The 25,981-nt window shown below is 38.6% G+C and overlaps 2 protein-coding genes across 3 annotated transcripts in view; both read right to left on the bottom strand.

Moving 5' to 3' along the window:
* Nucleotides 1–1,191: 1,191 nt before the first annotated feature.
* Nucleotides 1,192–14,926, bottom strand: samd9l (sterile alpha motif domain containing 9 like). 2 transcript variants are annotated; one of them, XM_007241775.4, is made up of 4 exons: nt 14,818–14,926; nt 14,655–14,721; nt 9,195–9,255; nt 1,192–9,100 (listed from the first exon to the last, which is right to left on the bottom strand). In XM_007241775.4, the coding sequence occupies exons 3-4, from the start codon at nt 9,196–9,198 to the stop codon at nt 4,437–4,439; spliced, it is 4,668 nt and encodes a 1,555-aa protein (XP_007241837.3). In that variant the 5' UTR covers nt 9,199–9,255; nt 14,655–14,721; nt 14,818–14,926; the 3' UTR covers nt 1,192–4,436. The 2 variants fall into 2 exon arrangements, with proteins under 2 accessions (XP_007241837.3, XP_049324074.1); XM_049468117.1 differs by having other exon boundaries at nt 14,655–14,925.
* Nucleotides 14,927–16,699: 1,773 nt separating this feature from the next.
* LOC103042039 (serine/threonine-protein kinase/endoribonuclease IRE1-like) overlaps nt 16,700–25,981 on the bottom strand; it is a 49,896-nt gene continuing 40,614 nt past the window's right edge. The window contains exons 16-22 of the mRNA XM_022671406.2: nt 24,865–24,964; nt 24,560–24,759; nt 23,405–23,552; nt 23,180–23,307; nt 20,831–20,954; nt 20,573–20,640; nt 16,700–19,614 (exon numbers count right to left, since the gene is read on the bottom strand). Of these exons, the coding sequence (XP_022527127.2) occupies nt 19,192–19,614; nt 20,573–20,640; nt 20,831–20,954; nt 23,180–23,307; nt 23,405–23,552; nt 24,560–24,759; nt 24,865–24,964 (1,191 nt within the window). The 3' untranslated portion in view covers nt 16,700–19,191. The remainder of the gene's footprint in view (nt 19,615–20,572; nt 20,641–20,830; nt 20,955–23,179; nt 23,308–23,404; nt 23,553–24,559; nt 24,760–24,864; nt 24,965–25,981) is intronic.

Raw genomic sequence — 25,981 nt, 5'->3', positions numbered from 1 at the left:
ACACCTGGACAAGAAGGGGAGCATTTATTTATTTTATTGTTGATGATTATGGCTTTCAGCCAAAAAAAGTCCATAAATCAGTGTCTCAGAAAATTACAATATCAGTACTTTTGGCAGGGTGGGCAGCGTGCCAAGTCCTGCTGGAAAATGAAATTTGCATCTCCATAAAGGTTTTTTTCTCAGCAAAGGGAAGCATGAAGTGCTGTATAATCTTATTTGGACTGGATAATAAAACACAGGGGATCAACACCAGCAGATAACATGTCTCTCCAAACCATCACTGATCATCAGTAAATTTTACATTTTATTTAAAGTAAATCAAGGGATCAGAGTCTGGAGGAAAAGTGGAGAGACACACAGTCCAAACTGCTCGAGGTCTAGTTTTCTGAGACACTGATTTTTGGGTTTTCATTGGCTGTAAGCCATAATCATCAACAAAAAAGGAAAATGAATAAACACTTAAAATAGATCACTCTGTGTGTCATACATACTTTAAATTGAATTACTGAAATGGAGTAACTTTTCTATGATAAATTTCTATTTTTTGAAATGCACTAGTATATTGCAATTATATTAAAACAATGTTTAGAAAAACCTAAGCACGTTTTCACACCTGAGCACATCTGGGTTAGTCGCTTAAAGTGTAACTAAACCTCCTGATTTTTGCTGACCCAACCTCAGCTCAAATTTGAAAAAGGCTAAAAATGGGAGGGATAGTTTGGGAGGGGCACTGGGTGATGTATGGGTTTAGGGGCGGGCAGAATGGAGAGCTGATTGGCTGAGCTTGGTAAAACGCAGATGGTTGGACATCAGCAGGGAGTGGTTTTATTGATTGACTGATACCAAATTACACAGAAACATCTTCCTCACCTATAGCACAGTTGAACCTGAGAGGGCGCTACAGAGGCAGAAATTACCACAATAAAAGTGTTTTAAAAGGTTAGAAAATGTTCAGAAATTTGTAATCAGGACAGTATGTTTTAAAACTTCAAATGAACACATTTTAGCTATTAATAAAAAATATAGTTTAGGGTTTAGTGGCTTTTTGAAACCATTTTCTGGAATACCCCCTGGTGTTATACTACACTGCCATCAAGTGCTGCAAATATAACATATAAACGTTTCATTAAGCAAGCACAAGATCCCAAGGACAGTGTGGATGCAGTAAAAAAAACTAAGGCAATGCTGACGTTAGAGAAATAGTAATGTTTATTGTAGCATCATTTAATTGTCATTAATTCTTGGAGTCATGACATTACATAACGATACACAATTGTGCAACCAAACATTATTCATTTTATTCATTTCCAAATTATGACACGGTTAACTGGGATTACATGATGTTTTCTGGACAAGAAACAGAATAAGTCAGTTCTGAGAAAATAAGACTATAACAATAAAATATATCATCTTCAAATTAAAATAGCAATATTTTTCTCTTTTAATCACCCTCTTAAAAGCGGTGATACACACAAAACTCACTAGCTGCTTCCTAGGTGGGCTGCATTTCACGGAAATTAGCTTCCTTTTTCAATGTGTGAAAATACAGCTCTGAAAAAAAAGCAGTGTGTAAGACTGGTGGAGGAGAACATGATGCCAAGATGCATAAAAACCAGGGTTATTCTACCAAATATTGATTTCTGAACTCTTAAAACTTTATGAATATGAACTTGTTTTATTTGCATTATTTGAGGTCTGAAAGCTCTGCATCTTTTTTGTTATTTCAGCCATTTCTCATTTTCTGTAAATAAATGCTCTAAATGAGAATATTTTTATTTGGAATTTGAGAGAAATGTTGTCTGTAGTTTATAGAATAAAACAACAATGTTCATTTTTCTCAAATATAAACCTATAAGTAGCAAAATCAGAGAAACTGATTCAGAAACTGAAGTGCTCTTAATTTTGTTCAAAGCCGTATTATGACAAAATTAGAACAAAATTAAATAACTTAAGCACGGGTCATTTTTCCATTTCATTTTCTTTACCATACAGGTATTTTAAATTCACAGTCAAATCTAAAATTAATAAAAAAATAAAATAAAAAGGTTCACTTTTTATTGGCCTTTTTCCTTTTCTTATAGAACTGCTTAATAAATGTCAAAACTAAAATCAAAATGCAATAGTGTAGTTTTTATTTGTTTTGTCCTTGCAATAGGCAAATATATTCAAATATAATGCAAAAAAAAGTTATTTGCATTTTTATTTTAGTGTTTTCATTTCAGTTTTATTTTTGGCAGGATTTACCCCCATACACGGCAGCCTAGACTTTGGGTATGTTCAGACTGCCAGCCTAAATCTGATTTTTAGTATATCTATTGTATCCAGGTTGATTTTTTGTAGAGTCTGAACAGCCAGAAACCACAACTGGAAGTGGTTTGAAATGTGATTTTCATCATATTTGTAAAGATGTGGCTCAGTCAGGACACTCTGGATGCTCAAATCATATTAAAAAATCTATTAATTCCAGAAATTGAGGAAAGTGCATGAAGATATGCTTATGATGTCCAGAAACAATCCGATTTACTGCAGTCTAAACACAGCCACAGTAAAGCAGCTTTACATTTAAGATAATTAATTTGAACAGTTAAGACTCAAAAGTAAAAACAATAAGGCTCATTTCAGATGTTTTCCTTTGTCTTCCAATAAAAATACTCAACATTTTCCAATACAGACATTATCAGACCTTTTCTTTTTCAGTAAAAAGTATTCAATTGCACTCTATTCCATCTTAAACATTTTAATAAACAAGATAAAACAACAACAAACAATACAAATAACTAAATTCCCTTACTCAGGTTAGGGCTACATAATGACTTGACTTATTATGTCAAAATACACTAACATTTTATAAAATCCCATATGTTTTAGCGGTCATGTAAAAGAAGAAAGTAAACTGAAATGCTAAAATTAAGCAATTTCCAGACCTGGATAAGTTTTGGAAAAATAAAAATACCCAGAACGTTTCGGAATAATCATGGAAATTTGCTCTACAAAACTATTTTGAGCTAACAAATACTTTCAATTCAGAAATTTAGCCCTAAACAATGGATTACACCATAGGGGGCCATTATTACCACCCACAGTGGACAGTGCAGTGGGTGGTAATGATGGTGGCCGACAGTGTCTGGCTAGAACTGTCCATTCAAACAGACAAGCAACAATGGCAGAAATCACACCCACATCCCACAGGTTACAAGGAAAATGACAAAAGCCTTTGGACAATAAACTAGTTCCTGTCCCATGACATGTGGCATGTCAGTTTATATACATACACACCTCTTGTGTGTGCATCCAAAAAAAACATAAAAACAGGCAAAATACGACACATCCAACTCCTATGCTTATTAGTTGCCTTAGAAATAATAAAGACAGTAGGAATGCTTGTTTAATATCGTCACAGCTATAGCACAGTTATAATAAACCCTATGCAGATGGGATTAGTTTCTCAGGGGGTCCTCTGTGATTTTATTCCCGTCCAGAACGATCAGGTACATGTTTTTGTCAGACGTCCTCTGAGAAAATTACAGGCTGTTTTTCTCTGAACTCTCTTCGTGATCCTCCGGTAATTTTAGTCCTGTCCGGACACACATCTCTGAGTTTCGTCTCCTTGCCTTTAATAAAATAGCTATTCGTCCAATGCAGAGCACCATAATTACACTTTGGGCGCTGCGTTTCCATGGAGATCCAGGTATAAAAACAACAGGGAGTGGAAATGGAGGAGCTTCTGAATGCGATGTCAAGTGACCGAGAAAGCCTAAAAACTCACTGGTTCTCCTGTTTTTTTAATTGCAGTCCGGATGCAGGAGTTTTATCACTGAGTAGAAGTGTGAAATATTTTTCAGACGTCCAGACGTCCCTCTGAGAAACTAATCCCTTTCAGATAGGGCTTAAGTCAGTTAAATTCAATCTGTACTCTCCTCATTCACACTATATTTTATATTACTCAAAATTTGGGCGGCACGGTGGCTTGGTAGCTAGCATGTTCACCTCGTACCACTAGGGGTCTGTGGTTCAAGTCCCTATCTGGGTGGATTCTTAATGTTGTATAAGTGATTGCATGGGTTTCCTGTCAGACAGAGGTCAAGGTGAATTGATTACTGTAAGAATGCCCTGGTGTTTGATATGTTCGTCTAGTACACTCTGGTGAATTCCACTTGTGCCGGATGCAGTCCTCCAGATGTATAGTAAGCGGTACGGTATAGTATAGTAAGATGTATAGTAAGAGTACGTGGTATGCAATTGGCCGTTGCTCTGGAAGGTCTTTATTGTAAGATATTGTTGGGTGAAGTTTGTTTAACCTATAGTTGAGCTGAGATAGTGGGGTATAGATGGTGCAAAGGATTTTCCACAATGTAATTATGGAACTCTACATAGGGTTTGAATCTCAAAATGTACTGTAACTACCAATTGTCGCCACCTGTTGGCGTCACGGTTGACTAATCACTCACTCTGATGTCGTATGCAACAGGTCCTCTGAAGGTGAAGCCCAGATAGAAGGTGACATTCTCATTGCCATGGGGCATTGAGGCGTCATGCATGGCCTGAATAGGAAGCTTTTTGCTTTTCGGACCATCAAGGTACAAAATTTCATTCTCTGTCCAGCCACTGACACGCTTCAGCATTTTGGCGATTTCCGGTGCTCTGAACAATTCCCCTTGTAGCCACCTGAGACGTTTCTCTGAAACTGAGGGAAGTTCTTTGGCCTTTTCGATCTTACTCTTGTGGACGAATTTGTCATATCCAAGTCCATCTCCCAGGAAGAAGTGAGTGTAGATCCGCCTGCTTTTGAACCGGACCTCCTTCCGTTTCTTCGAGTACACAGGTTGGAGGTATTCAACAGCTGAGAGAATGGCTTCGTATTTCTTCTCCTTTTCACTACCCGTGTCATGATCTTCCGGCCAGTCTAACAGCATGCTTAAGAAAAGAGCGGTTGCCAGGCATTTAGACCTGTCATGAGGAAACTGGTGACTGAGTTTTCGTAAATCACTGAAAGGAGCCAGATTAGGCGAACGGCGTAGTGAGGCTGTACTCAAAGCAAAATGAGATGATATGTAGTTCGCAATGTCCACCTGATCCATTTTAGAACCTGCTGGGTTTTTTGGATACAGTGAGATTATTTCCTCTAAAATGTCTGCAGCCTCTTTTTCTTTCTCTCTCGCCTTTTTGTCCTTCTTTCCTGTTCTTTTTTCTTTCTCTTCATTCTTTTTGTCTTTCTTGTCTAAGATGGCAAAGATTGTTGTGATGTTTCCTCCACCAAGGCTGCTGATGATCATGCGCTTACTGAAGGGAGTCAGTTTAGCTGGATCAGATTGACACTGGCCAGGCACACTACTGAAGAACTTCCCATAAACAGAGGACTTACTGACCAACCAGCGCTTTGGGTTATATATTTTCAGCTCAACGTTCTGAGAGTTCTCCTCATCTGCATCTGCGTCTGTCTGGAAGTAGCTCAGTTCTTCCGATATCCACTCCAATGACTTCTGCATCACGACTTGAAGGGTTTTAAGCTTGTGGTGAAAAGCCTCCCATGGTTTTTCGATTTCTTTGGGAACGTGCTCCTTGACCACAAAATATTTTACGCATTCGGAGAGGTCGTCCTGTTTTGAGAACACATGAAGCGAAGAAATTAGCTCCAACAAGGCACATCCCACCTCGACAGTTGCGAAAAATCCTGAATTGTTCATTGACTCAGTGTCCGCAACAGCTGCTTTCTGACACGCTTCAAAGCAGTCAATGGCTTTGAGGGCAGTTTCGATGACATTGGCTGTATTCTCAGGCGTTTTGGTGTCATTTTCGATTTGTTTGCATTTTGCTAAGAACCATCTTCTATATACCTGACCTTTGGTGTCAAGAAAGTAGGAGTTGCTTGGCTGTTTTGTTGTGGCGATGTCTGCCCAGTATTCAGCGTCTTCAAATTTTTCGTGCTTGTAGCTGAGACGAGCGATGTGCTGAGCAAAAAATGGATCCTTGTCGAACCTTTTGTAAGCCTCCTTGAAAAGCTCAATAGCTCTGTCTGGGCTTTCCTTGTTTCTCACATGCTCAATCAGTGGAGAGAAGAGGCTGTCCGTATTATCGCCTTTGCTGATCCTGTAACGTCTCATGAAAAGTGCGCGAAGGAATTTCAAGTAGTCTTCTCGTCCAAATCTGTGATCAAAGAGGACATCGTTGTTGAGAAGATCGAGCGCAAGGTCACTTTGTTGTTGTTGCTTGTCTTTCAAAAGCTGGTGGAGAATTTCCTTGGCAACTAATGGGTGAATGATTCGGATAGACTGAATTTGGGTTTTCTCATCTCTCAGGTGTATAAAGATCAACTTAGCCTGGTTGCTCAGAGACCCCTCAAACGTATGCTGACGGAATCGATCCATGTGTTTTATCAGGATAGATAAACCAAGAAGGTCTTCACAGTGCGACTGGGAGATGAAAGAGTTCTGGACGTAGGTGTTGAGCAGAGCTACGTAGCAGATGAGTTTAGTGACGTCAGATGCGTGATCAATGTCTTGCAGCAAATGCTCCACAAACTTTTTGACATAACCAGCGATGGTCACATTTTCAAATTCCTCGCTCATCAATATGAATGTCAGAATGAACTCTGGTGAGAATTGCTGCTCGAGCTCTTGCCGTTTGCTTGCAAAGAGTCGTTTTTCGTTGTCTGAAAGTTTGTGAGTCACAGAGACATTCTGAAGAGGTGAAGCCCTAGATGTTTTCTCTGGGTCGTGGGATCGTCTACAGCTGAGGAGAATGAAGCACACTGTTCCACGTGTGATTTTGTTGGCCCAGACGGCCGTCTCTAATTCTTTCTTCAAGTCTTCGATATACTCTTTATCGCAATCCTCAATAAGCAAGAGAACAGGGAGGCATTTCTGTGGGTCTTTTTCCTCGTACTGCCAAAGCTTGACCGCATGTTCTGAAACTGTAGTAACTGAGTACGATGGTTTCACAACCGCACACCTTAGCTTCTTTCTGTGGTTCCACAGAACCTGCCTTGCTACTGTGCTTCCCCCACTGCCGGGTTGATGGTATATGTTAATGCAGTGTATATGTGGCTGATCTGGACTCCACGGAAGAGAATCTGTGAGAAGGTTGCTCACTTCTTTGTAGGCATCTCTGTAAATAATGTCACCAACGTACTTTTCCTCTGCAAGCCAGAAGTTCATCCATGTAACTTTTCCTCCACGGTAAAACTCTCTCTCTATGTCCTCTTTCTGTGATGTAATGACCTCAGGTTTGGTGTCTTCGCACTGATTGCTGCTTAAAATCTCTAAGGAACACATCATCTCCTCCTCTCGATTCTCAAGACGGCACTCTCCTTTGACATGCACAGGTAAGAGCTTAGCTGCACGGACTGTGGTCGTCTGGATTCGCAGCAAAGTTGCATTGATGTGGCTCATTTTCATCCCAACAACGCTTGAATCTCTCACATTTTGTTCACTACATGATCCAAGAGCAAAGTTCTGCCATTTCTGAAAATTCTCCTTTGATTCCGAGATGCAGATGATGTCTTCGTGGCCTTCCATGTCAGTGAAGAACTCATAGAATGTGTTCAGAAGGGGCGTCTCAACAGGAGAGGTGAGTAGGAACATCACGAGAAACGTTCCCTTAGGCAGGATATCTTTGCAGATCAGCGAGACACAGTCTTTTAGGAAGGTCCTCCTTGTTTTAGACCAAGTAAGTTCATCGCAAGGGGGCTCATTGCCTTTGAAATCACTCCGTCCGTTACAAAATATCCAACTTGTTTGCTCAAACAAACGGAGATGACTCTCGAAGTCCCTGACGTTCATGCCACTCGGAATTTTGTAGTTCTGCATGAAATGAACATTCACGGCATGGTGTTTGTCATACTCATGACATAACCCAGAAACTTTAGAGTCTGGGTCGAAATCAAACACGCAGAAAATGTTCATGTTCAGCAAGAAGTCAATGTTCTTAAGATCTTCCTTGGAAAATCGGTTGGTAACAAGTATGTACCATTTCTCTTTTTCCATTATTTTCTTCCCACTTGTCACAAGCATGATCAGTTTTCTTCCAAGATCCTGGGGAACTTCAGGATTCGCCAGCTCTGGCTCTTGCTCTTTTGCTTCTCTTTGAGAGTCGATGCTCTGAAGTTTGCGGTGAAACGTGTTTGCATCAGTTGGCTGTGTTCTGGAACCTTGTCTGCAAAAGATCGTTTCCTTTTCGAATTCCAGTTTGTTTGATTCCTCTCGAAAGTTTGGCAAGCGGACACCAAACATCTTGTTCCTGACTACGCTTACTGACGGTACAACGTCAAACTCAACTACATAGCGTTCTTCTTCGTTATCTGTGTGAGTTAACGGAATAAACTCTGGGGGTCGAATGCACTGCTGTACTAGCTCAGTGTCTGTGGAGGAAAAACTTCTGTCAATGAGGTTCAACACATCAGCGTACAGGTTCTTTTTTCGAACTGGAACACCAACAATTTCACCATGTACATAACAAGAACTGTCCTGTCCATCCATTACTCCAAAGTGTATTGTGCCATTTGATCGTGCATTCATGCATCCTGTGGCAAATTTGAAAACTTCCTTAGCCAGTTTGGCTTGAAGTCTTTGTTGGTCCAGTGTAGCAGCATCAGTAAATGCCTTGTATTCGTGACATGGCGTTACAAGATCAATGGGACCAGATTCGGGCTGTAGAACATTGTGCTGAACATACGTAAAGTCAACACTGCTTGTACCAAAAGGTCGAGGTTTTGAATCTCTTCTTGTTTTTTGGATCATCACTGAATCTTGTTTAAGCTCTCCTTTCTGAGGAGAGCTGGTTGTTGAATCATTATTAGTGGAAGATGCTCTTTTTTGGCCACTCTTTTGAACAGTTCTTTCATGTACCGCTTTATCATGTTGCCTCTGTCCTTTGTGTACACTTTTAACCAACTCATTTCGTTTAGTAATTATTAAAAGTGCAGGGCCAGATTTCATTCCAGTCTCTTTTCTCAGATAGTCTTCTGTGATTTGAAGGAGGATCCGACCATCTACTTCTTCTTCGTGAAGTTTCTTGATGTACTGCTCTTTCACTCCAATTGATTGTAACCATGTGCCCACCATGGTCTCAGTCCAATTTTCAATTGGTATGTTGTGAAGTTCTTCTGTGGAGGGAAAAGAAAACAGTATATGTTGACACGGACATGGGTCAATTTGGCATTAACACTAAAGTGTGGTAGGTATCATAATAATACTTGCCCATCCTTAGTTGTGCATAAACAATGTCCACAGGTTTTCACAATGTTTCACTCCAAGGCACCTAAAAAATGAAATCAATTCAGTGATCAGGTCAGATCATGTACAAGCAAATCATCAGCAAAAGCTTCAAGAGGGCCCCGACTAAACCCGAGACCCCATAAAGTACTGAAACTCTCAAGACATGTTCTGTAGGCAGAAAGCCCAGTTCTTGCCTCCACATTGACCACATGATATGGCGATACATAGATAACTTTACAATATACACAATACACACAATAACTTACACCACAGACATACTGACAAATGGTATTGCACGAAAATATGTTAAGTATGATTAAACATATAAATATACAATGCTATATAGATGTGCAGATATCTAGAGTGTATGTGTGGAAGTAAGGGAAACAGGCCAGTAGGTGACAGCAGGAGTAATTAGGTGTAAAATACAGGTACAGAATGAGTTGAGTGGGAAGTACAGGGTGCAGAATGCTGTATGTAGGATAATATGGGAAAGTCTGATAGTTGCAGTATATAGTAAAGTGCAGGGTGCAGAGTTTGTATGGGTGTCAGTGGTGTGGGTTGGGCAGAAAATTGCTTTACTAGCTGTTCCACAGCCTGGTCGCCCGGGGGAAGAAGCTGTCTCTAAACCGGCTGGTTCTGGTATTCAAGCAGGGAGTGGCTTGGGTGGGAGGGGTCCTACATTGTTGTTTTATCATTAGATTTCCTCGGGCAGTGGTTGGTGTATAAATCCAGAAGGTTTTAGAGCTGAACCCCAGTGCTGCAGGGATTTCCAAACCTCCTCAGCCATCTGAGGAATACATTTAAGAAGTCTTGGCTTTTGGCTTTATTCAGCCATCCACCTTCCCAATGGGAGCAAGTTTTGCCCTGACTATTGAGTACTGAATAAAATTACTGTAAATTACCTCAAGGTATTGCAACAGACTTTAACCTAAGACTTTAACAAAGCTGGACCTGGAAGTGGAAGACATTCATAATTGCTTAGGTCTTTACGAGTACTTGGGTATGCCTTTCGGGCTAATAAATGCTCCGCTGTCTTCCAACATGACATAAATGAGGTCTTGAAATCTTCATCTACCTGGATGATATCCTAATTTACAGCAGGAGTGTAGACAAACATTACCAATGTCTGACAGCTTCTCCAGCTGTTTCTGAAAAACTGGAAACATCTTTTTCTTAAGCTCAAGAAATCCTTTTTATGTGCCATTCATCAGAGTGGTCCTATAAGAGCTGACTCCAGGCAAGTTCAATGTAGTGCCACCAGAGGGAGGCAGTGGGAGGTTGAGAAAACAATTCAAGACCAACACCCTATGCCTGAGAATAGGGCTATAATATTGACTCAAACAGACACTCCGTCAATCTTTGCTGGATCTTTGTCTTCTCATGTGCCAAAAGAAACAGCAAAAAATGATATAGGGGTAGGTGTGGGCGATATGCCTCTAAAATAATATCACAATATTTCATGGTATTTTCACGATAACGATACTTTTGGCAATATGACAAAACAATGAATTAGAAAAAATATTTAGGATTTTATTATTGCATGCAATATGATATGGCTAATTGAGATATTTTAAAATAATAATTTGATCAGATTTGTAACGGAAGTCAATGATCCAGAATGTCATGATAGTAATAATAATGCACTCAAAATATCTCCATATATCCAGGATTAAAGTAAAATAAATGATAACGGACAGATATAATCTCGTGAGATTAAAACGCGATAATATTTCTCGTCAAGCTTTAACCTGTCTCGCGGGGAAAAAATAGTTTAGTGTGGACTTTTTAAGCGGGATCTGGCAACACAGCAGGACTGCAAGTCCCGGGGGGAGGGGGTGGAGGAGATACGTTCTGTGATTACTAGCCCACCGCGCTCCGCAAAACCAGCAAGCTGATTGGCTGTTTCTCCTGAGAGAAAATTTATTTGGGGCTTTCATTTGGCGCCCCCTGTAGTGCAGCGCCCCTATGCACTTCAAGCATAGTCTTAATATGACTGGTTATGGTTGTGCATAGTTAAATTACAAGAGATTTAGGAGAAAAAAACAAAACAAAACAAACCATAGTCTTAATATGACTGGTTATGGTTTGCACTTAGATAAGATAAGTTTTATTTTAATTTTTTATTCTTATTTTTATTTCTATTTCTTATAAAATGTGTGAGAGAAACCAGTCTGTTAAGTTTCTGTTTTATGATTTTGTCAAATAAAACTCTAGTTTTCAAACCATTTTTCATTTTTTAAGTTTTCTTAAAAATGTTATTTTTAAATCTCGTCTCGTTCTCTTGAACCCAGTATTGTGTCTCGTCACACCCCTAGAAATGAAAAAGTGAATTTTTATTTAGCTAAAAACGGCAAAAAAGTAGTACTTTGATGTGATAATTAGGGGTGGGTGATATGGCACGATATTTTAGGGTATAATATCGTACTTGATATTTAAATGTTTTGATGATATTGTCACGCACGATGCTATATGGCACACCCCTATATAGGGGTGTGATAAAACGTGTACTTAAACTTTCCAAAAATAAAGCTCCTAATACTCAAATGACACACCTCTGTAATAGGAATAACCTTTGTCACTAAGTCTAAGTCACTTTGGATAAAAGTGTTTGCTAAATGCAGTAAATGTAAATGTAGGCAAAACAGTGCAGAATATTTACAAGCATGCTAATAGAAACTAAAAGAATAAAAAGACAACATATGATTTCCCCTGTCAGCTCATGTCTGTCTGTTTGAGTGTTTATTTGTCTTGGGTTTTACCATTTACATGTTATGAGATCTACCTGCTGGGCGTTTTGAACTGTAATCAGAGCCATAAAAATGACTGTAAAGATGACTCAGCAGAACAGGGTTACATTTTTCCATTCTGCTTGTTTCAGTGTTCCCAGTCACAGTAGACTGCATTATCTAAAATGTATTATCTGTAAATGTATAACTGCAGTGGAAAGAAACTGCCTATTCACATTTTTAGCCATCATTTTGTAATGGTGCATTAATCATATGAAACATTTTGATGAAAAACTGGTTTGAATTGCCTTTTTATAGATTTTTATTTTAAGAAATTATATTATTCATATGATTATAATGTTTAAATTTAGTATAGTACAATCTAATCTGGGAAAAAAAACTTTTTAATGTGCAGAAAATGAGAAATGGCTGAAATAACAAAAAGATGCAGAGTTCATATTCATAAAGTTTTAAGAGCTCAGAAATCAATATACATATAATATTTTGTGGAATAACCCTGATTTTTAACAACAGTTTTTTTTCATGCATCTTGGCATCATGTTCTCCTCCACCAGTCTTGCACACTGCTTTTACTGCTTTACTCCTGGTGCAAAAATGCAGCAGTCCTATTTTTTTCCAGAGCTGTATAGTAATGTGGAACCCACTTGCTGAGACATATGCCATCATGTCTATGTTAATTTCTTAAACTGATCAATAAAAACATAAAAATGACACCTAAAATTTGACTGCATATATCCTACTTACTATAACTGTATCAAGTTGAAACTCTGCTGATGGCAACCCGCTGGTATCACCAAACTGTTGCATTCTTCTTTTGTGAAACTGCTTTTAAGTTTTTCTTTTTTCAGTCATTTGTTTTGCCAACACATCTTTGTTACATGCACTATAGTGACCAAAACATAGGCTGACCAATCGGTTAAACCAGCTTGTATCTGCTGTATCTACAACTACAACCAATACACGACATCATGTATTGTGTTATTTTTGGTCTTATTTCTTAAACTTTTTGTTTCACATAACACAGATTGAGTCCCGCTTTCCATCAGAATAAAACACAAACCAGCCAATGTGAAGCTTACTGATGAATAATGAACAAATTTGCCAATGAACACGTTTACCAGCCATTGAACAAGTTTACAAACCAATGAAGAAGTTTACCATACAATAAACAATTTACTGAACAATTTAATTAAAAGGTTTATGAGCTAATACACATATTTACCAGCCAATGATCAAGTTTACAAGCCTATAAACAAGTCTACCAATCAGTCAATTACCAAAACATCCAGCCAATGACCAAGTTTTCCTGCCAATGAACACATTTACCAGCCAATGAACATGTTTATGAGCTAATAGATAAGTTTACAAGCCTATGATCAGGTTTACCATACACTAAACAATTTACCAGCCAATGATCAAGTTTACAAACTAATAAAAAAGTCAAACAGTCAATGACCACATTTACCAGCCAATGGCCAAGTTTCCTAACCAATGAACAAGTTTACTAGCCAATGAACAAGTTAACAAGCTAATAAACAAGTCTACCAACCAATGAACAAGATTTCTGGCCAATAAAGAATTTTACCAGCCAATAAACAAGTTTTTAAAGAAATTTAAAATGATCACGGTTACAAGCTAATGAACAAGTTTACCAATAAACCAATAAACATATTTTTAAAAAATTCCCAGCCAATGAACAAGTCTACCAGCTAATAAGCAAGTTTTTAAACAAATTTACCAGCCAATGAACATGTGTGCAAGCCAATGATCAAATTAACAAGCTAATAAGCATGTTTTTTAACAAATTTACTGGCCAATAAACATGTTTACAAACAAATGTACCAGCCAATGAACAAGTGTGCAAGCCAAATGATCAAATTAACAAGCTAATGACCAAGTTTAATAGCCAATAAACAAGTTTTTAAACAGATTTACCACCCAATAAACAACTTACCAGACAATAAACAAGCGTACCAGCCGATGATCAAGTTTACAAGCTAAATGAACAAGTTTGTCAGCCAATAAACAAATTTACAAACAAATGTACCATCCAATGAACAAGTGTGCAAGCCAAATGATCAAATTAACAAGCTAATGACCAAGTTTAATAGCCAATAAAAAAAAGTTTTTAAACAAATTTACCAGCCAATGAACAAGTTACCAGACGATAAACAAGCGTACCAGCCGATGAACTAGTTTACATTTCTTGAAATGCCGCTAGTCGTGTTTAGATCAGCAGGAGAAGATAAAAAAGGGGGTTTGGGCGGGGAATAAAATGCATATCATCAACATGTGTTGAGAGAAAAGGGTAATAAACACAAACTAGCTTTTAAATCTAATATACACTTAATTTAGCTTAAATTAAAGCTATTAACGTCACTACTATAACGTAATTGATCTTTATTTTCACACAGGAAACGTTAAAAAACATTGTAAATCTGCAATTCAGGTCCGGATAGTGAAAATCCAGTCCGGGATTTTGCTTCAACCGCCTATCTGGCTGTGCTGCGCCTAAGCTATCCACAGAGCCGCACAGGCGGTTGGAACGAAATCCCGGACTGGATTTTTACTTTATTTGCTACTGACCTTCAGATACAGCTAAATAAACGCTTACGCAATTGCTGCATCAATACAGCACATTATACTAGATAAATAAATCAGATTTCACTCAATTCTGAGATATGTCACCCACCTTTAGAGGAGATCTGGCCCGAATCTTCTGGATCTGGAGCTATCCGTTTCAAGTTTCTTCAGATTCTCTGAGTTTGCAGGTAAATATATTTAATTCTATGCAAGTTTATTATTTTTAGTATATAGATAATATATTAAATATGAGTAAACATGAATCTACAGACCTTCAGAAATCTCCATTGCTTATCTAGTTGAAGAATAAGCTAGAGAATAGCTTTAAGCAGCCCCTAAACCTTCCTCCTCCTCAGCTTCCTCTGCACATATACACCCTCCCCTACAGTCTGCTGTACTGTAGACCAGCCCAACCCTCACTTTCCTGAAAATGAAAGTTATCCTCAGCATTAAACATCAGCTAAAAGAGACCCAAATATAGAGTTTTTTTTTATTATAAAACTGCTGAAGGACAAAAAAGCGATATAACAGAGAGCTTAAGTTGGTTAGATTTGTTTTAATTAGTATGTTTATTAGTTTTCCTCCCAAACAACTGCATTATACTGTCCCACATAGTAAAAGCATGTTGTATTAAAGATAACTTTTCCATTTGCAAAGAATAAAATAATGAACTAAAAGAATTTTCAGGTTTACCATACAATAAACAATTTACCAGCCAATGATCAAGTTTACAAACTAATAAACAAGTTTAACAGCCAGTGACCACGTTTACCAGCCAATGGCCAAGTTTACTAACCAATGAACAAGTTAACAAGCTAATGAACAAGTTTTTAAACAAAGTTAAAATGATCTCAGTTACAAGCTAATAAACAAGTTTACCAACCAATAAACATGTTTTTAAAAAATTACAAGCCAATGAACAAGTTTACCGGCCAATGAATAACCAATTAATTTCTTAAGTTTATCAGCGAATAAATAGGTTTTCAAACAAATTTACCAGCCAATGAACAAGTGTACTAGCCAATGAACAAGTGTGCGAGCCAATGAACAAGTGTACTAGCCAATGAACAAGTGTGCAAGCCAATGATCAAATTGCAAAGAAAAAAATAATGCACTGAAAGAATGTTCTCATCTGCCTCCCAGTGATGGGGTCCTGGGTTCAAGTCCCTACCTGTATGGAGTTTCCATGTTCTTCCTGTCTGAAACTGAAAAGTTAATCTATGATTATGAAGCTTACAGCCAATGAAAACCCAAAAATCAGCGTCTCAGAAAATTTGAACATTATACAAGACCAACTGGTACTTTTGGCAGTGTGTGCATTGTGCCAAGTCCTGCTGGAAAATGAAATCCGCAGCTCCATAAAAGTTTTTTTTTTTTCTCAGCAGAGGGAAGCTGTAAGATATGAAGTGCTGTAAGATTTTCATTAGACTTGATAATTAAACACAGTGGATCAACACCAGCAGATGACAGACATGTCTCTCCAAACAAACCATCACTGATCATCAGTAAATTTTACATTTCATTTAAAGTAAATCAAGGGAGCAGAGTCTGGAGGAAGAGTGGAGAGACACACAGTCCAAACTGCTCGATGTCTAGTGCGTGAAGTTTCCACCAATCAGTGATGGTTTGGAGAATGCAAAATCTTACAGCACTTCATGCTAGTATAGGAGTTCCCTCCCATATTCCAACTAATATTAATGATTAGTAAAAAAACAGAAGTAAAACAAATTTCTACAATCTTATAGAGATCATAGAGGGAAGACTCAGGGGAACAGAGGAGTATCCTGATCTTCAGAGATCGATACATGCCTATCATGTGGTGTAGCTACAACACACACCATAAAACTGATCAGACATGACCCATTTTAGAAAACACTGTCTATCATCAGCAGGAGACACTCGGTTTCAGCAGCAGCAAAACGCAACCACAACTGACCAGTGTTTAGCAGAACAGATAACAATGTGAAAACTGTTGGGAGCATCTGCAAAAAGTGATGTATTTCTATTAGTTTGTACTTGTTATGTTGTACAACACCCTACGTCCATTGCACACCGGATTTCTCCTTTAATGCAAATCATCAGACTTGGTAAGAAAATCCTAAGATCCCTTTACAGCTTGAATAAACCAGACCCCTATTCAAAATCAGAGGCAGATCAGAGACTGTAATGCTTTATTTTTGCATTTTGGCATTGTACAGTAGCAGCTTGTACAAAAGGTCAAGTTACGCTCATTTATGGGAAAAGAAAAAACAAAATAAATTATAAAATTATAAAATGATCCGTTAAGAACATGACACTACATATAGAGTGACAATTTAATGTATGAATATTTTCTCATTAATGCATTGAAAATGTTGAGAAAATGTTAATATGTGCTCAAATGTAATCAATAGTGTTAGCAGAAAAGAGGGGACATGTCTGTAGGGCAAGTCTTTTTATCCTAAAAAAAAAAAAAAAAAAAAAAAAAATTACACACCATGCTTTTCCATTCGTCATTTATCTTACATGTATCGGCAGACGCTTGCTTAACACACACTCTCATTCAATGCTGTAGTTTTTTTTACATTTTTCCTACATAATAAATTAATAGTGAAGTTATTTAGACTATGAAGGAACACATAAGGTCCTTTGGTCGTTCCTGATGAGTGCCAGTTCCATCATTATAACGTTTTTGACTGTCTTTTTTGCGACTGCACTTGAGGATACTTTTCAAAGTTCTTAAAATCGACTTTCAGACTGACTGATCTTCATTTCTTAAAGTCATTGCTTTATTTTCTTTACTTAGTTGAGCAGTTCTTGGTTGTTTATGGCATATCTCGCTGTGGGATATCGACAACTCACCTGGCTGCTCTCTAAAACACATTTATCACGAGAAAAACAAGGCAGAACTAAACGCACACTAGAACTAGCGATGTCCATGCTAGAGAATCTCTATAGAGGAGAATACGCACTTAAAGTGAGTCTAAACTGAATGGGTTCATATGGAGCAACTGAGTAAAGTCAAGAGTTTTTAGCTTCATTTTACCCCATTCATAGAAGACTCACTCGAGAGCGCCCTCTAGAGTTTAACAGAAAGTGGTCAGACTTTTCATAAATGGCTCTGGTCATGCAAAAGATTCTGAATCGGGTTGGACATGTGGTTTTCTCTTTATCTTTCTCCATAATCTCACTGATTCACAGTCTCAGACTGGATCAGATGTTTAGCATGCAAGATATTGGCCAGGTGATCACTTTGCGACTTCCCGATTTCCCTCAGAGTAGAGGTTTTTGTCGGTAATAAACAACAAACTATTGGCGACTAAAAAACTGGGTTTAAATCGTGTATTGTTAACCCGGCATAAGGCTACAGCATGGGCTACGGCATAGGCACGACTTAAGATCTATCCGGTGATTTTATTCCTGTCCAGAACGACCATGTACGTGTTTTCTCAGATGTCCTCTGAGATAAAAAATTACAGGCTGAATTCTCTACTGTTTTTCTCTGAACTCTTTCCGTGCTCCTCCTGTAATTTTAATCCCGTCCGGACGCACATCTCTAAGTTTCGTTTCCTCGCGTTTAATAAAATAGATATTTGTCCACTGCCACGCACCGTAATTACACTTTGGGCGCGCTCCGTTTCCATGGAGATCCACGTACTGTAAACACAACAGTGAGTGGAAATGGAGGAGCTACTGAACGCAATGTCATGTGACCGAGAAAACCTAAAAAAAACCCTCACTGGTCCTCCTGTTTTTTCAATTGCAGTTCAGATGCAGGAGTTTTATCAGTTTATCTTTAAAAGAGTCTCTGAATAGAATCTGCCTTTAAATTAAACACACACATTCATTCATTCATTCATCAGAAATATCAACTTTAAATGAGCTAAAAAAAACCGATAAACTTGATTTGCTTGAAATTTCCCACGACATTAAAAAAAAAAAAAAAAAAAAAACTCCCATTGGATTCAACAGCAGCCAAGAGCCAACAGCAGCATAGCGACAGGCTAACGATAACCTCACAACCTGACCTCACAGCCAAGCCACACAGAGCACAGTGAGATTTAAAAAGGCACGGCGGCCACACGGACTGATTATCACCCATCAAAACACGTTAAAAAATATATATATACATATATACTCGACGGTGAGCTGTTTCCACCGAGTATCACGTATCAAATATCACGCATCACGCACGGAGACATTGCACAGTAGAATTACTCTCGACCACTTCAAGTCTTTTTATAACAAAATTAGTCCTTGCTTTGCTTGCTTTACACAGACACACGTGAGCATCACAGTACTCAGCCTTTACGATACTTTTTTAAAAAATGTCCTTTGTATAAAATAAGGGCGAAAAGAATAACAAAAAACTAAAAAATAATAATATTAATAATATTAATTCGATTCAAAATAGTGATTCGAATTCAGGCATCCTCCACAGCCCAGCTTCACCAGGAATCACCAGGCAGCTCTGAAAAGAGCTTTTGTGTCTAAAATAGTTAAAAATATTAAGAAATAATAAGAAATAAGGCACTTAGGAAGGGACGAGGGGCGGTGGCTCCTGTGGAGACACGGCCGAGCACTGCAGGCTCGGACCACGCCACCTCATGGAGGCCAAACGCTGGAATGTGAATGTGTCTCAGAGATGTTTCTGCAGTCGAGACGGATTACAGAGCGACGTCCTCCTGTCTGGGTTCCACAGGTGGAGCAGGAAGCTGTGCAGGTAGCTGTGCAGGTAGCTGTGCAGGTAGCTCTGTAGAAGACTCTGCAGCAGATCTGGACGGTTCATTTTGATCCGATATTAAAGGGCAGTCCAGGTTTGCTGGATTCGGATTCGCCGGCTGTGTGGATGGAGATGGTTCCTGTATCTCAGGAGGTTTGGGCTCAGGCTGTGAGTGAACAGTCCTGCAGATCAGTTCAGAGCTGTGGTAGTAGGGCAGGAACAGGCGCTCCTGGGCGCACAGGCGCATGGCCAGGTGTGTGTGCAGCAGCAGGTGAGGGAAGCGGGAGGTGAAGTAGGAGACGAAGTCGTCCGGGATGGAGCCCAATGTCTCCTGGACTTCCTGCGGTAATTCCCTGTAATGGTGCTTCTGTGAGGAAAAAGCAGAAAAAAAGGAAAAACTTGACTTACAAGATAACACCTCACAAGCTACTAAATAACACTTCTTATCTAATAATCTGTTAATTTGCGATTTCTTAGGCTGGCAACTTTGATGAAATTATTCTGTGCAACAGTCCTGATGAGTGCCAGTTCCTTCATTCTAAAGTTTTTGATTGTCTTTGCTGTTGCTGAAGCGGATAAAATACTCAGAAATAATCAAATACCAGACATAATGATTTATTGGTGTTTCAGTTTCACAGAATTTAACAACCAATATTCTTCACTGCAGGTTTATTAATCCTATTTAATGGAGTAACGAAGCAGTAACTTAAGTAATCCAGTCTTAAGCCCTATGCGGACGGAATTACGGGGGACGTGTGTGAAAAAATATTTTATACTTCTACTCAGTGATAAAACTCGTGCATCCGGACTGCAATTGAAAAAACAGGAGAACCAGTGAGTTTGTGGGGGTTTTTTTCTCGGTCACATGACATCGCGTTCAGTAGCTCCTCCATTTCCACTCACTGTTGTGTTTTAAGTTGATCTCCATGCCCAAAGTGTAATTACGGTGCGCGGTAGTGGACAAATAGCTTTTTTTTTTTTTGTTTGTTTGTTTGTTTTTGTTTTTTTGTTTAAACATGAGGAGATGAAACTCAGATGTGCGTTCAGAGAAAAACAGTAGATAATTCAGCCTGTAATTTTGTTCTCTCAGAGGACATCTGAGAAAAACACGTACATGGTCGTTCCGGACGGGTATAAAATCACAGAGGACCCCCATAAAAGAGAAAATTAACTAATTCTGCCTGGATAGGGCTTTAGAAAGTTTAGAGCACCTGTGTTTTAATAAAAATATCAATATTTTTTATGCCACGTAACGATAATGTATAATGTTAAAACATAATTTAACAGTTTTAAAACAAACTCTAATTCACATGACACTCCATTACCTTGTTTCTCATGGCACGCAGCAGATCTCGAACAGACCCTCCTTTGTAGGAGCGAAATTTGCGTAGATCTGAAACGAACAAACAAACACCACATGCTATTATCACAGCAAATCCTCCAATAAACATATTAGCAGCCTGAGCAGAAACACACCTATTAAGATCATGGAATTATGTACACAATTACACAATACATAATGAGCATGGTTTCATCTGTCGTAACCATATAAGAACATGTTAAATCCTGTATTTAACCCTCACCTGTCTGTAGAGGCACTGTGATATGTTCCCTCCAGTCTCCTTTAACCACAGCCCGTCCTCCTCTCTCCAGCTGCCTCACAATCGGCCCATCCAACGGCTCCTTCTCTATTCTGTCGCTCACGTCCTGAAGGAAAGATCAGCGTTACATGATAAATCAGAATAATTTACTATTTATTACCACACTTACTAAAGTTGGGAGTCTATTGCAATTCAGAGTTGTGCAATGCAGTTATTAAACAATCATCCTTTTCTTCTTCTCTTCAGTATTTATATTTTCTTGGTGCAGGACTACTTGGTACTTATTTATTAATATGGAGCAGTATTAGCATTAGCCGCTAACCATGCTAAGCACTAGTCCTTTCGCCGTTCAGTGCGAGTATTATTGGCCTGTAGCCTTCTGCGAACCCCGGCTAGCACTGCTGGAGAAGCATTAGCGTTACCCACCAACCATGTTCAGAGGTGAGTATATGGGTCTAGAGCAGGGGTGTCCAAACTACGGCCCGCGGGTCATTCGCGGCCCGTTTCCTTTTTTGGAGCGGCCCGCGAGGTATTTTAGAAATAGAATGAAAGTTAGCCCGCTGTTAAGCAGGTTTTTATAATGTGAGATTCAAAGTTTGAACGCTAGGTGTCAGAAACGGGCCAAAGAGTCTAAAAGCGGAGAGGGTGTGCATTTCTAGTGCAGAAAAACTCGCCAAAGAGTCTAAAAGTGGAGAGAGTGCACAGTTCTAGCGCAGAAAAACGGGCAAAAGAGTCTAAAAGCGGAGAGGGTGCGCATTTCTAGTGCAGAAAAACGGGGCAAAAGAGTCTAAAAGCGGAGAGAGTGCGCATTTCTAGCGCAGAAAAACGGGGCCAAAGAGTCTAAAAGCGGAGAGGGTGCGCATTTCTAGTGCAGAAAAACGGGGCAAAAGAGTCTAAAAGCGGAGAGAGTGTGCATTTCTAGCGCAGAGAAACGGGCCAAAGCGTCTAAAAGTTGCCGTAATTAAGGAGTTTTATATTAAGAGATGAAATTAAACAACAATTTGAAAAATCTTAGTTTACACAACACTGTCAAAGATAAAGATAGTAAGTCAAGTAAAATGGTGTGTAAATGAAATAATCAGGAAAATTTATTATTTAAAGTGCTATATTTCATTATTTGTTTTATTATAGAGTCTGTGGCCCGTGACTTCAAATATATTTCTCCTTCTGACCCCCAACAAAAAAAAGTTTGGACACCCCTGGTCTAGAGTCTGCATGTTTACCGTGTTAAAACAAGCTATGTGGGATAAACTGCGAGCTAATATCACCCTGGCTAACCGGAACACTCTGATTTCCTCAGTGTAGTGCTGTCTGGCAGCATTTACTAGCGCTAATCAAAGCTAGCTGCTAATACTAATGCTGCTGCACCCAGCCTTAGTGAAAATCTGGAAATTTAAGCTTACTGTTAATAAACAGTAGCACTTCACTCACACCAATAAACAGTTTTTAGGAGTGAAATCTGTGTAGATTAACATCCAGCGCTCATTTTACTTTAATTACAGTTTTGTTTATTTAGCTTATATATATTGTGCTAATTGCTAGTCCTTTCGCCCTTCAGTGGTGACTATTATTGGCCTGTAGCCTGCTGCTAACCCCAGCTAGCACTGCTGGAGCAGCATAAGCATTACCTAACCATTAGCTTATCATGCTAAGGGCTAGCTTTTTTGCTGTTCAGGGGTCAGTATACCAGACCGTAGTCTGCATGTTTACCATGTTAAAACCAAGCAGCGTAGGAGGAACCGTTTGACTTTAAATGAGAATTATTAATATTATTTTTTTTAAGAATTACAGTTTTGGGTGTTTAGCCTAGCTTAACTTTACTTTGCTGAATTAGAAGGAAAACGTGGTGACGCCCCTGTTCCTTACTAGTGTTGCTTATTAGTGTAAAAGCATTATAGTGGGAAAAATGCTAAAGTACTAAAGTTACTGCTTCATTACTCCACGTGGGGGCGCTATAATCAAATGGATAGGGCTAATAATCCAAAAATGTTTTTTTTTTTTTTTTTTTTTTTTTTAACAGTTTTGTTTATTTAGCTTATATTTACAAGTCTAGTCACATAGAAGTGGGAGACTTGCTGAATTATAAGGAAAACATGGCGACACCCCTGTTCCTTACTAGTGTTACTTAATGCCCCTTATAATCTAACACATTTTATAGTAAAAAAAATATGGTAACTGTCAGATATCTATATATCTGTACTGCTTTTTGAAATCTGAGCTCTGCAAGCTGGTAACAAGTAAAAGACCTCTTTGTTCGCTCTGTATTCTATTGTGGGATTAAATTAAACTGGTTTATCCAGACTGTAGAGAAGAAGGTGTGTCTGGTTTTACCTGGAAGAACTGCAGCTCTTTCTCCAGTGTCCAGAAGAACGGGTGTTTGAGAACTCTTTCAGCTGATGGTCTTTTCTCTGATTCCACACTCAGCATCTGCTCTATCAGGTTCACGGCTACGACGTCTTCTGCAAAATACAATATAAAACATCAAATTGTCAACTAATACACAAACAGATTAGACTCTGTTTATAATAAGAAGCGAGGCTGGTTTCTCTCAGGTACCGTGCTTGTCTGGCTGCAGCAGGGCTAAAGAATAGGATCCTGTGAGGATGTTGGCCTGACGCTGGAGAGACTTTCCGAACGGGTGACTTCCCTGAGACACCACGTAGTAAAAGACACAGCCAGCAGAGAAGATGTCCACTTTGCAGGTCTGTGATGGAAAGAGAGACAATAATACAGTGATTTAGTCATATTAAACAGTGTATCTGTATTTTTGGGGAATAATAGCATTGAAATGGTACACAATATTCACAACTTAATTCAGTCCACTGGATTTTCTCATGTTATATATGAGAAAGTTTTTTTTTTTTAATATTTTAATTTATTTTAAATATTACCACAAAAATATAAAATCTGCAATCAGATTATATTCATATAGAAGCAAAAAAAATAAGCAGAAGCAAATGAAATTCCAAAAGCAAATCATTTATAAATAACTACAAATATTAACAAAGAGAGCACTTCAGTTTCTGAATCAGTTTCTCTGATTTTGCTATTTATAGGTTTATGTTTGAGTAAAATGAACATTGTTGTTTTATTCTATAAACTACAGACAACATTTCTCCCAAATTGCAAAAAAACAAATAAAAATATTGCCATTAAGAGCATTTATTTACAGAAATGGCTCAAATAAAAAAAAAGATGCAGAGCTTTCAGACCTCAAATATTGCAAAGAAAACAAGTTCATATTCATAAAGTTCAGAAATCAATATTTGGTGGAATAACCCTGCTTTTTAATTACAGTTTTTTTCATGCATCTCGGCATCATGTTCTCCTCCACCAGTCTTACACACTGCTTTTGGATAACTTTATGCTGCTTTACTCCTGGTGCAGAAATTCAAGCAGTTCAGTTTGGTGGTTTGATGGTTTGTGATCATCCATCTTCCTCTTGATTATATTCCAGAGGTTTTCAATTTGGTAAAATCAAAGAAACGCATCATTTATAAGTGGTCTTCTATTTTTTCCCCCAGAGCTGTATATTTGATAGATTTTGTTCTGTTCTAAATTTGCAACATACACTTTTTCGTATTGATTAAACTCAATAATTACATTCATACAGTGTTTGAACAGGATTGTACTAGTAAAATAAATATGACTGACTATTTTGGACCCTAGAAAAATCCTAGATATGGCACTGAAAGGACAGCCATCACTCACCGGGTTGTGCTTCACATCCTCACTGAGAACTTCAGGAGCGATCCAGCCCTCAGTACCTGGAACTCCAGACCTCCTGCTGAAGCTGTGTCTGCCCACCGCCAGCTTCTTACACAGCCCGAAGTCCGAGATCATGGCCCGCACGCGCCCGTGAGCATTCGGCATGGACACCAGGATGTTGTGCGGCTTCAGGTCTCTGTGAACTAAAAAGAAAAAAATACGGAAAAAGAGTTTTAGGACTGCAGAATCTAAATTTTTGTCATTTTAAATCACATATGATAGTTTTAGTTCTGTATTGAGTTTTGTACCTATATTGAGAGAATGGAGATGTGCTAGTCCAGACATGGTTTGCTGCAGAAGAGTCACTGGCTCCAGACCATGCCGATTAAAATCCTTCTGCTCCACATACTGACAAAAAACACACACAGAGGATTAATTCAGACTCAAAACATCTTCACAATTATCAATATACCGTATTTTTTACACTATAACCTCCTGAGACCTGGACATATGCCTGACATTTTTTACTTTCTCCTAGCTATTTGGGATTACAATGAGCAAAAAAGTAGAAAAACTAAACTTTGTCCTTGTACAGAAGTAATCCCCCCCCCCCCCCCCCAAAAAAAAACTAAACAAAAAAAAAACAGTGTCCTCATGTGGGGACGGTGGTTTATTTTAACATTTAAAAAAGACCCTTTCCATTTGGGATCAGAAGTACAAAATTAGTGCAACAACTAAATGTTAGCTTTCTAAAAAAATAAAATAAACTAATTTCAAACATAAAAGTGGAGGAAAATTTTTACCTGGCCCATGTTTCTATCTGGAATGGCTGTAAAAACCTTTGACTGGGCTTCCCGCCACTTGGTCAGTCATGTTGTGACCACTAAACGGTATGGACAGTGTCTCAATTTGAGGCCAAAGGGTCAATGTTTTAAAAAATTAAGTATCTTGGAGCAGAGAAGCAGAAATGTAATGTCCCCATATGAGGACACTTGGTGAGAAGGTTCACTTAAAATCCTTTATTTTTCCAAAATATCATCAGAGCTCCTTATAATCCGGTGCTCCTTATGTATAAATTCTACCAGTCAGGTATTAAGGAGCAGTAAAGCCACTCCACTGAAGTACAGATTTATAAAGGAGTTTCAGTAAAGTTTCTCCAGCACTAAGACTGAAGCAGCATTAGCATTAGATGTTCTGAGCTGAGTATTATCAGTCTGTGGTCTTCTGCTAACCCGGCTAGCACTGCTAGAGCAGCATTAGCATTACCTGCTAACCGCACTAACTGCTAACCACTAGCTCCTTCACCGTTCAGAGGTGAGTATATCGGACTGTACCGTGGGATGAACCAAATAGCGCTTAGCCACTATTAGTAATGCTGCTGCACCCAGCCTTAGTGGAAATCTGGAAATCTACGCATACTGTAAA

Source organism: Astyanax mexicanus, chromosome 19 (assembly GCF_023375975.1).
Source record: "Astyanax mexicanus isolate ESR-SI-001 chromosome 19, AstMex3_surface, whole genome shotgun sequence".
Lineage (NCBI taxonomy): Eukaryota > Metazoa > Chordata > Actinopteri > Characiformes > Acestrorhamphidae > Astyanax > Astyanax mexicanus.
Note: the sequence above shows the minus strand (reverse complement) of the source record. Positions and strands in the feature narration are given on the sequence as shown.